At 33.5% G+C, this 13,709-nt stretch overlaps 1 protein-coding gene across 1 annotated transcript; it reads right to left on the bottom strand.

The window, feature by feature from the left end:
* Window positions 1-128: 128 nt before the first annotated feature.
* On the bottom strand, window positions 129-761 carry LOC104210679 (probable transcription factor At1g61730). The gene has a single exon (XM_009759625.2). The coding sequence runs from the start codon at window positions 759-761 to the stop codon at window positions 129-131; it is 633 nt and encodes a 210-aa protein (XP_009757927.2).
* Window positions 762-13,709: the final 12,948 nt, after the last annotated feature.

Below are 13,709 nucleotides of genomic sequence, written 5' to 3' on the forward strand. Positions count from 1 at the left end.
TTTGTTACAACAACATTTCTGCAAATTTACCAATAACATCAATTCTACACCAAAAAATTTCAAATCCTTCTTTTACTAAAAAAGGACTGCCATTTTCCAGAGTTGAAAATAAAACCCTTCCATTTTCCTCAATTTGCCTCATTGTCAGTCCCCTTAGAACCTTCAACAACCGATTTCAACTGCTCATGATACAACTTAGCCTTATTCACCATAATCTCAGCTTCTTTCAATCTCAACTCCATCCACTTCTCATTCATCTTCTTCAATTTCTCCTTTCCCAATCTCCTTAACCCTTCTTTACAATACCCACTTCTCCCAAAAACACTCATCATTTCACTTACCAAAAAAGGAAACTCCTCCAAATTCACTTCTTCTTCACAACTTCTATGCAATTCTACCACTGGTTCTTTTTCTTTTCCTTTAGCAACGTTTCTGCCCCAAATCTGGCGTGCTATTTCGTAAATCTTTTGATCGTGTGGGGTCTTTATAAGAGATTTGGACCTAGCGAGCTTGTGGTACTTTTCTTTGAGTTTTTTCAGCTTTTTTGCGATCTGTTTCTCTGTGAAATTGCCGTTAGAAGTGAATTCAGAGGTATTTGGGGATCCTGAGAGGGTTTTGAGGAGTTGAATTTCGTCATTTTCGGTGAAGACGCTGTGGGTTTCTGGGGTTTTTGAGATTGTTTTTTCCGGTGATTTAGGGGAGTTTTTGCGGTGGTTCGCGGCGGAGGTGGGGTTTCTCTTAGGGCGTGGTGGGGTTGTCATGGTTTTTGACGATGTATTCGGTGAAAGCTGAAATTTTGGACAAAGCTGTGATTTGTAAGTGTGAACGGTTTGGAAATCGCACATGTTAAACCTAAAAAATGGTACTCTACTCGAGTACTCGCCCTTAATTTGACTACACAGGAAGTTTAAAAATAAAGAAGTTTTGAATCTTTGTTACCATAAATATCATATTATGGTTGGATGTCTATTTTTCCACCGTGATTTTCATGTCAAATGTTTAATGATATATTTAATAACATATTTTATATGTTCAATACATATTTCATGACATATTTTTTTTTCATTTTTCATGCCTATATAGGCCTTGTAATAGATAGGAAAATACACACAATTAAAAAAAAAAATCTCTTCCTTCTCTCTATCTTCATTTTTTGTTCATGTTTTACTAAATTGCTTTTATTTTCTTGTTCCATATTGCTACTTTGAGTTATATTTCATAACACGTTATCAGCACGAGTCTCTAACCAATTGTATATATATATCTACAAAATTTTTTCTACATCCGGAAAGATTACAATTAGAAGCCATACATATCATCACATGGTTAAATGTAAAGAGAAACTACATATGGTAAGTAATGAAATGTAAGAAGGTATGATTATACTTGTCATTCCTTTAAAATCTCATATGCACACAACTTCGTACTACACCTGTATTGCATAAGCACATATTAATATTACATCTTTTATATCACATGATTGAAATAAAATTTTTGAAGTTCTATATGTGAAAATCATAGTAGCAGTTAATTGTTGATATGATGCATGCCATGGTAACCAAAAATATTTTATATAAATTGTCTTATGCATATTTATGTGTTAACTATCTTCAATCTGTCCTGCCGCTTTAAACATTTTCTTTTACTTGGATGAATATTTTTTTCCTTTTGGATTTTTACACTTGCATATAGTACCAAAAAAAAAAGGAATAAAAAATAAAATAAAATTGGTCATACTGATTAAAAGCATAAATCATCTTGAAGAAAACAAGAAATACTTCACATCTTTATCTAGGTTGATTAATTACTTCTTGATATTTGGAAAACAAACCAGCTATTGAGAAAGTATACTTCATAATTTATGCTCGTATCATTTGAAAGCAAACAATGATTAGTATGACTACTAGAAGAGGTATTTTTGAGTATCCATGACCTACTTGATGCTTGCTACTGACTTACCATTTTTAAGTATTTTATATGAATGATGCACAAGCTACAACTGGTAAGTTGTTACCTATAATGTCACTTTTCAGGTAATATAAATGCTGAATTTATGTATTAGTACTATATATGTGTTAGGTTATACTTTTGATAAATTTATTCACTAATTGCTTGGTTGAATTGAGTGAAGGAAAGTCATGGCGTTAAATCAAATCCAATAGGTAGGGTATACCCCGAAAACAACAATATTTTTGAGAGAGACTCAATAAATATTATGACAATGATTTTATGATCCTTTTAAACTCTAATAGAATTTAGAAGAAATATTCTGACTACAAACGATTGTATTTCATATAGATGCTACAAATAATTAATAAAGCTTTACGATGATTTGAGATTTGTACACTTATTTAAGAAAACAAATTTGATTTGCTAAGTTGCAAATTAGTTGTGTATAACTTTTTTGGCATGTGATTGAAATTAAGGCTTGAGAATGAATCTCAATATTGTTTAGCCTATTATGTCATTGATTGAAGGTAAGACATCGGGATCAAGTCCTGATGCTCCATAATGATAAGAGTTGGGTTTGAGTCCCAATTTATTATGGCCTAACATGCCTTTATATTGGTAAGACATTGAGTTTGAGTCCCAATGTACCATATTGATGATATAATGATGACTAAAGTAAAATAATATATTTTTCATGAAAAGGCATGAAAATTGTCCCACTTGATTTGCTCCATTCTTGAAGTGAATGTGATAGCAATGCATAATAAGTTTCAATGAAGACAAGTGGTTGAACAATGAACATGGGCGTTCCAAATATCAAAATAATAATAATCATCACTATGATTATAAAAGAAGAATAATAAGGGTTCTCAAAATAGTCCTTCAAAATGTGAAGGCAATGCTTACCATCAAATTGGTATGAAAATAATAAAGTACGTCGCTGATTATGATCCATTCCTTGAAGAGAATGTGACTTGTGATAAACATTGAGAATGCAAACCTATTCCTAAAGTTGAATGTGACAATATGTGATAAATGCAATGAATAAAGACATGCAATTCATGATTATATGAGTACCACACAACTCATCTCTAAGGGAGGTTTGAGTAAAATAAAGAAAATAAATATTATTGTGTGGTTACATGAATATGTCATTGGTCGCGTACATGTGATACGCCAAATATTATTTTGTCATGCCTTATAAAAATTATTAAAGGCAAAGTTAAAGCAAGAAATAATTTTGCTTATGATGATTTTGACCATGACAATTTATTATGATATAATTTTATCTGTGAAGGAGACATTTACCATATGAATGGTATGATAAAAGATCTTGTAGTACAAAAGTTGTTAAGAACTCCGGAAAAACTAATTTGTTACTACCCGGATGAATAAACTTATTCATGACATTGATATTATAAAGTCTCAAAAGAAACTTTTTGAGTTTCAAATATATAAGTCAAAGTGATTGGCATATTGAGACTATAAATGAAAGGAAGTTTGAATATCTTCATATTTCTATAATCATACCAGGTAAATATGAAAGATTACCCGATCTTCTTTCAATTTGTACTACATAAATATAAGCATGATGCTGGAATCATATGCCACAAGTAAACTAGAAGTTTACTAAAACAAATATTAATTGGCATGATCGGTTGACCATCTTGGTTCAATTATGATGCGAAAAATTAATTAAGAATTACATTGACATATATTGAAGAATAGAAGATTCTTCAAAAATTCTCTTGTGCTGCTTATTCTCATGATATACCAGTTAAAGGTTAGGATTGAATCCATTGATTTCTGGAAGGAATAAAAGGTGATATATATATATATATATATGGGCTCAGTCACCTGCCATGTGGACCGTTTACTATTATATGATTTTAATAGATGTATCTATTTTATGGTCACATGTGCATTTGTTATCAACTTGTAGTTTGGTTTTTGCAAGATTACTTGCTCAAATTATTAGAGCACAATTCCAGAATATAAATTATAATGATTTATCTTGATAATACTGGTTTAAATCCAAGTTGGTTTAGCGGAAATTGTATGCCTCCAATTATAGCTAAATCATTGGTTATGAGAACAAAACTCCCAAAAATGAAATTTGGTATGAGATGTATTATTTAATATACACCAGCACTTATACGCATCTAGCCAAGTTATGAAAATTTCTCCCTATCACAATCGGTTCAGGGTCAGGAACCAAATAATTTCTATATAGAAATATGAATGTGCTATATGATTTAATTATGGCACCACAATGCACAAAGATGGGTTCCCAAAGAAGGTTGGGAAATGTGTTGGTGATCCCAACATTAGGGGGAGAAAATGGATATCTGAGAAAGTGATACGTGAAATGAATTATTATGAATACATATAGATCATCGTACAAGAAAATATGAACTTGAAGTTCAAGTGATAATTAATTTATAAATTATTGCCAGACGCATTTGCTGACCCAAAGTTAAATGTCATATTTCAGCTGTTAATGCTCCAAATAGAATAAAGTCCATGAAATACAGAGTCTATGGCACGCATGAAGCGTAACAAACCAATCGGTTCCAAAGATAAAACTCCTTGAAGAAGGAGAGGGTCAAAATGGTCATAATAAGGAGGCAAGTGCTCTAGAAGAGCACCACGACATAACACTTCGTAAGACATCATGTGAGAGGCTCAGGTACCTGAAAATAATGAGATAAAGAGATCTCAATAAGTTATGTCTTTATTGTATAATAATTGAACCGATATAAAATGATCGTCGATGATATTGTTAACATAATGTAGCGGTCAATATTATTGACGAGGATTTTGAGCTCAAATCTGTCATGAAATTTGGACAGATAAATGATTGGCCAAATGAAAAATACGCAATGAAATCACTTGAAAAAATGTGAAGTTGGGCGGATAGTCCCAACACCTAAAAGTATAAAGCTAATGGAGGTATAAATGTGTTCTTGTGCAAAAAGTTCATGTCGATAGACATAAAGACGACTTGTGACACAAGAAAATTAGTAAATATCCTCACATTGATTATATGGAGATATGTTCTCTTATGGTGGATATAATTATTTCAAGTTTTGCAATACATGAAAACTTGATATGCGTATAATGGAAATCATTGAAGGATTAAAATTGTTCTGAACCATATTAATGTTTCCAAGAAATCTATTAAATAAAGCTTCAAAAATCCTTATACGGATTGAAACAATCAAGGCGCATGTGGTATAATCGCCTGTGTGAGTACCTATTGAAAGAAGGGTACAAGAATGATTCAATTTGTCCTTGTATCTTTATAAAAAGATCTGGATTTGAATTTGTTATAATCTTTGTGTATGTTGATTCAAATATCATTACAACTCCCAGGAAACTTCCTAAAGCAGTAAACTGTTTAAAGAAAGAATTTGAAATGAAAGATCTTGGAAAGATAAAATTTTGTCTTAGTCTACAAATTGAGTATATGAAAGATCAAATTTTTATCAATCAATCAGCATACACTGAAAAGATTTTAAAGCGATTTTATATGGATAAAACACATCCATTTAATACCCCGATAGTTGTAAGATCACTTGATATAAATAAAGATCCATTCCGACCTCATAAAAATAATGAAGAACTTGTTGGTCCTGAAGTACCATATCTTAGTGCAATTGATGCACTAATATATCTTACTAACACGAAAAGGCATGCCATAACATTTTCAGTTAATGTCTTAACAAGATATAGCTCTGCTCCTACAAGAAGACATTGGAGTAAAATCAAACACATATTGTGTTATCTAAAAGGGACAACCAATGTGGGCTTATTTTATGGCAATGATTGCAATCCCGATCTTGTTGGTTATGCCGATGTAGAGTATTTATCTGACACACACAAGATTTGATCTCAAAAAACGTGCTATGTGTTTATATGTGGAGGCACTGTCATATCTTGGCGATCGACTAAGCAATCAATCGTGGCTACTTCTTCTAATCATGCTGAGATAGTTTCTATTCATGAAGCAAGTCGAGAATGTATTTGGTTGAGGTCTATAATATATCTTATCCGAGATAAATGTGGTTTGAAGTGTGACAAACTACCCATAATTTTGTATGAAGACAATGCAGCATAGCCCAATTGAAGGGACGATTCATAAAAGGAGATAAGACAAAGCACATTTTACCAAAGTTATTTTTCACACATGATCTTCAAAAGAATGGTGATATCAATGTGCAAAAGATTCGCTAAAGTGATAATATAGTTGATTTGTTCACCAAATCTCTAGTGAAGTCAACCTTCAAGAAACTGGTGTACAAGATTGGGATACGAACACTGAAGGATGTGAACTGATGCTCTCATCAGGGGGAATTAATACGCGGTGTACTCTTTTTCCTTATAAGGTTTTGTCCCACCGGGTTTTCCTTGCAAGGTTTTTAACGAGGCAACCAAAAGGCGTATGTGTACTCTTTTTCCTTCAGTAGGATTTTTTTCCCATAGGGTTTTTTCCTAATAAGGTTTTAACGAGGCACATTATTTATGGACATCCAAGGGGGAGTGCTATGATATTCATATTATGGTGGATGTCTACTCTTCCTCCATGATCTTCATGTCAAATGCTTAATGACATATTCAATGACATATTTTCTACGTTCAATGACATATTCCATGACATATTTTCTTCACTTTTCATGCCTATATAAAGGCCTTGTAATAGATAAGAAAATACACACAATTAAAGAAAAAAATCTTTTCCTTCTCTCTATCTCCATTTTTTGTTCATATTTTACTAAATTGCTTTTATTTCCTTGTTCTATATTGCTACTTTGAGTTATATTTCATAACAATCTTAAAATATTTTAAATACAGAAATTTGTTACGCTTTTCTGTTGAACTACTCTTATAAATTCGTTCCATCCCAATTTGTATGTACTTTTTTGTCCGTTTATTCCAGAAAAAGTTATATTTTTAAAAAATAATTAACTTTAAATTTTTTATTTTATCCTTGATAAGATAATTTATAGCGATACAAATACACATAATTTATTTTAGACTATAAACTTCAGAAGTATTTCTTTTTTAACACTTAGTGCCTAGTCAGATATTATTACATAAATTAAGACGAAGGTAGTAATATACAAATAATACCACATAAAATAAGATGAAAGGAATACTAGTTAAGTCCCCTTAATTTATGACAACAATAACAAATTTAGTATAATCTTACAAGTGAGATCTGATGGGGTAGTGTGTATGCAGATCTTACCCCTACCTTACAAACAAAGATAGATATGCTTTTCCAATTATTATATTTAATCTGATAGGTAATTCCGTTTAATTTAGATTTTTTATTTCATTTTATAGTACTAAAGGTTGGATCAATCGGACAAAGACTATCGAAATATTGTCAAAAGTGTAAAAAAAAAAGTTAGAAATGCTAAAAGGCTAATAAACATAAAGATTTGTAACACAAAGAAAACAAATAATTTATCAATTAGATTTCCATCAGATTAAACAAGCATGTAATTGAGATACATAACTATTTCACTAAGGCTTTTAAACATTAAATTGAGATTTACAGCACACTGGCCAGCACCATACATCACATTTTGAATCTTTCCTTTGAGGCATCATTGGGCGAAAAGAGCGGCTAATTTTATCTTGAGTTAGAACATCAATTCCTTTTACTCTTAGTGAAGGGGAATCTTCAAATGAAGATTCACCTAAACTAGAGCATACAGAGAAAGCAAGAAAAAAAATGACTATAATCATTACTTTGGTAATCTTCATGCTTAATATTGCTAATTAGTCAAGATTTAGTGGTTGTGTGAACTTTGCTATTGTGAAACAAATTATATAGAGAGCTTGAGATTACTGTTATCTAATCCTATAATTAGGGTTGTTAAATTTGGGCCAAGCCCAAATGACTCGCCCAAGGTTGGGCTGGTTATTGACCAATTAATTTATTGAAGGGCGAACGGCACAAATAGCCACTAAGAGCAGTGGCTTTTATTTTAAAGCCACTGTTTTCAATGTATTTAGACTTTAGCCACTCCTTAAAAAATTTGTACCTGACTAGACGAAAATACCCTTCTGGTATAACTTATACCTACGCTATCAACACAAGCAGCAGTTACACAAAGAGAAGAAGCGAGCAGCAGCAGCAGTTACCCAGCGACGATCAACTGAGGATTGATGAAGTTATAGACATCGCCTCCTATGATAATTCTGTATTCCGGACATAGTGTCTTCATTTTAGAAATTGAATTCAAAAAAATAAGAACACTATGTCCTTAACTTTGATTCTACTAGCCTCATTTTGCAAATTGAATAAAAAAACTTAAGGACAAAATGTCCTTCACTTTGTTGCTGTTCTTCTGTATACAAAATCCTGTAGCTTGAGTTTCAAATTGTATGTTTTAATTTCTGGTTCAAATGTTAAGGACTAACAGTCCTTAACTTTTAAATACATGTTTAAATGTTAAGGACTAACAGTCCTTAACTATTAATTCCATGTTTAAATGTTAAATGACAGACAGTCCTTAGCTTTTAATTTCTTGTTCAAAAGTTAAGGACTGGCAGTCCTTAACTTTTAATTCCATGTTTAAATGTTAAGGACTGATAGTCCTTAACTATTAATTCCATGTTTAAATGTTAAATGACAGACAGTCCTTAGCTTTTAATTTCTTGTTCAAAAGTTAAGGACTGACAGTCCTTAACTTTTAATTCCATGTTTAAATGTTAAGGACTGATAGTCCTTAACTTTAATTACATGTTTAAATGTTAAAGGACAGGCAGTCCTTAGCTTTTAATTTCTGGTTCAGAAGTTAAGGACTGACAGTCCTTAACTTTTAATTCCATGTTTAAATGTTAAGGACTGACAGTCCTTAACTTTAATTACATGTTTAAATGTTAAAGGACAGGCAGTCCTTAGCTTTTAATTTCTGGTTCAGAAGTTAAGGACTGACAGTCCTTAACTTTTAATTCCATATTTAAATGTTAAGGACTGACAGTCCTTAACTTTAATAATATGTTTAAATGTTAAAGGACAGGCAGTCCTTAGCTTTTAATTTCTGGTTCAAAAGTTAAGGACATGCAGTCCTTAAGTTTTAATTTTTGGTTCAAAAGTTAAGGACCGACAGTCCTTAAGTTTTAATTTCTTGTTCAAAAGTTAAGGACTCGAAGTCCTTAACTATTAATTCCATGTTTAAATGTTAAGGACAAGCAGTCCTTATCTTGGTCTTGCACGTATAGTACACCTGTTCTTAATTCTACAAGGATTGCTTTATAACGTATGTCATTTGTTTCCCATTCTCTTGACTTATAGGATGGAAACAATATGCATAATAGTTATTTTTAATGGTAGATGAACTGAAGACTATAAATATCTTGAAACAGAACATAAATCATGAACTAGCAAATGAAAAAGTACCCAATGCCTCGAGTGCCACCAGTTACAAGAGCATTCATGCCATAAAGGGACCATCTATTCACTTTTTCACTACACTTAGTGGCAGTGGCAGTAGTTGTGAGTCGAACTGAACTGCAATTCATCCATGGGTTTATTATAAAGTGTCTGAGTTTTGGAAGTTGAAGTTTGTGCTTGAGAGAAGCAGCAACAGTGTGTGAAATGAAGAGGGGTTCCAACATTTTCTTTTGGAGAGAGAGAGAGAAGGGATTGAGGGATTGATGTGCACAGATAAGGGATTGAGGGATTGATGCTGTTGACCAAGCATGGAGGAGGCCGACCATGAAATCACCTTGGGTATTCCAGATGAAAATGAAACGCGAAAGAGAGGAAGAAAGGGTAAAATTATCTTTTTTATATTAGTAGTGGCTATTTTTGCTGAGCATTATAATTAGTGGATAAAAATTAAAGACACCCTTAATTAGTGGCTACTACACGCCATTTTTACTTTATTGAACTTAGACCATCTTGACCCAACCCATTTAAAATTGGGATGATTTTTAGCTCAAATTGATCCATGATTAACTTTGCTAAAATATCTTAGAAATATTTTTTTGGGGATATGTTATATATGACCATAACAAAAAAAATTATTTAATATTTACAATCTATAAGAAGACAACGCATATTGATTAAAGTTTGGTAAGAGTTGGGCGGGTTGGGGTATGACCCAAATTTTAAGAGACTTTTACCTATATAAATGTATAAATTATTTTAAACCATAAGTTTTAAAAGTATTTCTTTTTTTTAAATTTCCTAGTCATACACTATTACTTAAATTAAGACAAACATAGTAATATAGAAATAATACCACATAAAATAGAACGAATGGGATACTAGTTAAGTTCCTTTAATTTAGATATTCAATTTTATTTTATGGTACTAAATGTTGGATCAATCAGACAAAGACTTATCGAAATGCTGTCAAAAGCATAAAAAGAAGAAGTTATAGCCTGTTTGGCCAAGCTGCAAAAATCAGCTTATTTTGTGAGAAGCAAATTTGTGTTTGGTTAATTAATTTGAAACGCACTTCTGAGCAGCAATTAATATTTGCCCAAGCTTGTAAAAACTGCTTCTAAGTGTATTTTTCTCAAAAGTGCTTTTCAAAAAAGTACTTTTGGAGAGAAGCTATTTTTTCCTGCTTCTCCAAATCTGCTTCTGCTTCTCCTAAAAAGCACTTTTTTTTCTTCCGAAAGCTTGGCCAAACACTTCAACTTTGAAAAAAAATACTTTTTTTTTCGAAAAAAGTGCTTTTAGGATTAGAGAAGCTTGACCAAACAGGCTATTAGAGATTCTAAAAAGTATATAAACATAAAAGATTTGCAACACAAAAAGAACAACTAATATATCAACTAAGTTTCCATCAGATTAAACAAGCATATAATAACAATCTCACTAAGGCTTTTTAACAATAGTAGATTTACAACACACTGGCCAACACTGAAAGTACAAGGGGGAGGGGGTGAATTGTATATTTTTAAAATTAATTTCTATTAGTTGACTAGTTTGTCAATTAGTCAACTAGATGCAATAACCTAACAGTTATAATAGTAGAATGTAAAACACAGAAAGTAAGTGCAGGAATTAAGGACACCAAAATTTTATACTGATTCAGATTCAATGTGAATCCTAGTCCACTCCCCTTGGGTTGCAAGGGAGTTATCTTTAGTAAATGCGTTTCTCCGAGTACAATGAAAATGACGTGATAGCTCAGTTCCTATAACACTCGTCTCTTTTGATACAATGCCTCACCAGTGTTATACTCTCCTTTTTTCTCTGACTTGTTACACAACAGATCTTAGAGAACTACAATGTTTGTTTGCAGTAGAACAAAAAGAGGAATTTTGGTTCGATCAAGGTATATGTGTCTAAGGCTTGATGCTGAGTATAAATACTTTGGTGAAGATCGTTTGCTGACGAGACTTGACAACCCAAGAGATTTGATCCTTGGAAAGAGATTGATTCTTTCCAAGAATAAGATAGATTGTCGTTGCTCTTCCTTGATGAGAGGAAATTGATAGCTTTCATTCTACAGTTGTTAATGATGAGGGTTTACTCCTTGATTGTTGGTCCTTCCGAAATTAGCCGCTCAACTACTCTTCTCACAAAATCTTCGATCTTCCGAATTTGAATGTGCTGGTCTTGATTAATGCCTTAAGTTTAGGCTTGCTTGATTCTTTCCATCACACCTGTCCGTAATCTTTGCTGACTGATTTGCTGATTGATTTCCTTCCTTAAGCATCCAGATTTGCTGATTGATTCGTAATCTTTGCTGATTGATTTCTTTCCTTAAGCATCCAGATTGACTTCAGCAATCTTGTAGTAGCTCCTTGATTCCTTGTTCTTCTGTAATTGATTTCATGCATAGATATATTATTTGTATCATTAAAATTAGATCTAACAATCTCCCTCTTTTTGATGATGACAAAATAATATATATGTTTAAACACCAGTTGACTTCCCTGTATTTTACTCCCCCTCAATGTATGCAGTTGACTGGTTCATGGTACTCCCCCTAGTTCATGCAGTTGACTCGTTCATGGTTGGAGCCGACTCCTGCCATAGAGGATGCTACTTTTGCCACAGTCAACTATACATGTACAGATACAACATCTACTCTTCTCCCCTTTTTTGGCATCAGCAAAGAGGGAACAAACCAAAAAACTAAACAGAATATATAACATTAAACAGTAGAGTTATAGTCCAAAAAAACAAGAGAAAACAGAAATTATCCAATGGCTGAGATAACAACCCAAAACAGCACAACAAAAAAATTATCTTAAACAACCACATTAACGACACAGAAAATAAGTAAGAGTGTTGAAGATGACCTCCTTCAATTGTTCAAAGCTAGTATTGGCTGAGATGCTCACTCCATCCAACCTGTCATGAAACTCCCTGAAGGCTTTGACAACATTCTCCCTAACTCTGAGAACATCAACTCTAATCTTGGACACATCAGACCCTGTTTCCTTGGTGATGGCATGAATGTCACCAACAATAGACTGAGTGGCTGTGAGGAGATTTTTGATCTCATAGAGTTGAATGTCAATGGCACGAAGCTTTTCATCAAAATCAGGGTCACCAGGGCTGGGATGAGAGACAAAGGGTTTAGGTTTGGGCTCTGTAGGAGCATGCTTTGCTTCAACTTTGTGCTTCTTAACCCAGGAGCCCTTCACACTCACATATCCCATACTAGCAAAGTCTCTAGAGTTGTAAGCTTTGAAACAGTGATGAAGGGATAGTTGATCAGGGAAATTTGATGAGCTTCCAAAATGTGAGTGATTGACATGCCATAGGATAGACTGGTGGGATCTTCAGTACTCTCAATCATGAAATTAATGACCCAGGAGGATAACTTGATTTTGAGTTTGGTCACAAGGCAGTATACTAAGAAAGTATCTCTTTGAGAGAAGGTTGAAAAGGAACCAATGTGGGGAAGCAGAGTAGTTGCTACAATGTGGGCCAGAACTCGAGTTTCGAAACTAACATCACTGGGACCTAACTGGTTGGGAAGGGAGTTAGAGGGACACTCAACAATACACTGTTTGGCTTGGTCAAAAGAAATTTCAAAATCATCGGGCCAGGTATTTTTGAAAAGTATAGGAAAACCAGAACATCAACACTGAAAGAGCGAATCAAACAAGGCACAATCAAGAATAATGCGCTTACCTAACACTATAGATTCCAACCTGTCAGGTTTACTAGAACGGAGATTGGCATAAAACATCTTTACCAGGGGTTCATAAACCTTAGGCGGAGGAATAGAGAGGAACTTAGCCCACCCTTGATGAACAAAGAGATTTTTGACCTTGCAATTTAGGGCTTCCATGTCGTCAAGGTCGACTACCCTTCTATGAGCAACGGGCTTGTCCTTCAGAGCAATGAAGAAATCCCTATTTGGAGAATCCCAGAAATTTAGGTCAGATTTGAGAGAGCCAGAAAGATCAATCTTGGATTTATTTGGGGTAGAGGAAACAGGGGGTCTTCCATGGGTCGTTTTCCTAGGGCTTTTTCTCCTAAGTGTTGAGAGTGATCAGAGTCTCCTTGAGAAGAGGCGAAACCCTCAGAGTGGTCGGACCCTAGGTCTACTTGTTCTGAGGGCATATAAGGGGGTTTAGCTTTGGAGCGGGTACTTTTTCTAGTGGAAGTAGAGGGATTTCTGGGTTGTTTGGCCATTGAAGGAAAGTGGTTTGATCAGAGCTTTGGAGAAGGGTTTTCTAGATGATAGAGATGAAAGTGATTGAAAGGCCTCTGCCTTAAGAAGAGAGACTTCTGACGGTTGAGTACAGAAAAGAAAAAGGCG

This window comes from Nicotiana sylvestris, chromosome 11, assembly GCF_000393655.2.
Source record: "Nicotiana sylvestris chromosome 11, ASM39365v2, whole genome shotgun sequence".
In the NCBI taxonomy this organism is placed as follows: domain Eukaryota; kingdom Viridiplantae; phylum Streptophyta; class Magnoliopsida; order Solanales; family Solanaceae; genus Nicotiana; species Nicotiana sylvestris.

Bases quoted from the DNA above. Each gene is read 5' to 3' on its own strand.
- LOC104210679 (XM_009759625.2), bottom strand. From the start codon at position 761: ATGACAACCCCACCACGCCCTAAGAGAAACCCCACCTCCGCCGCGAAC.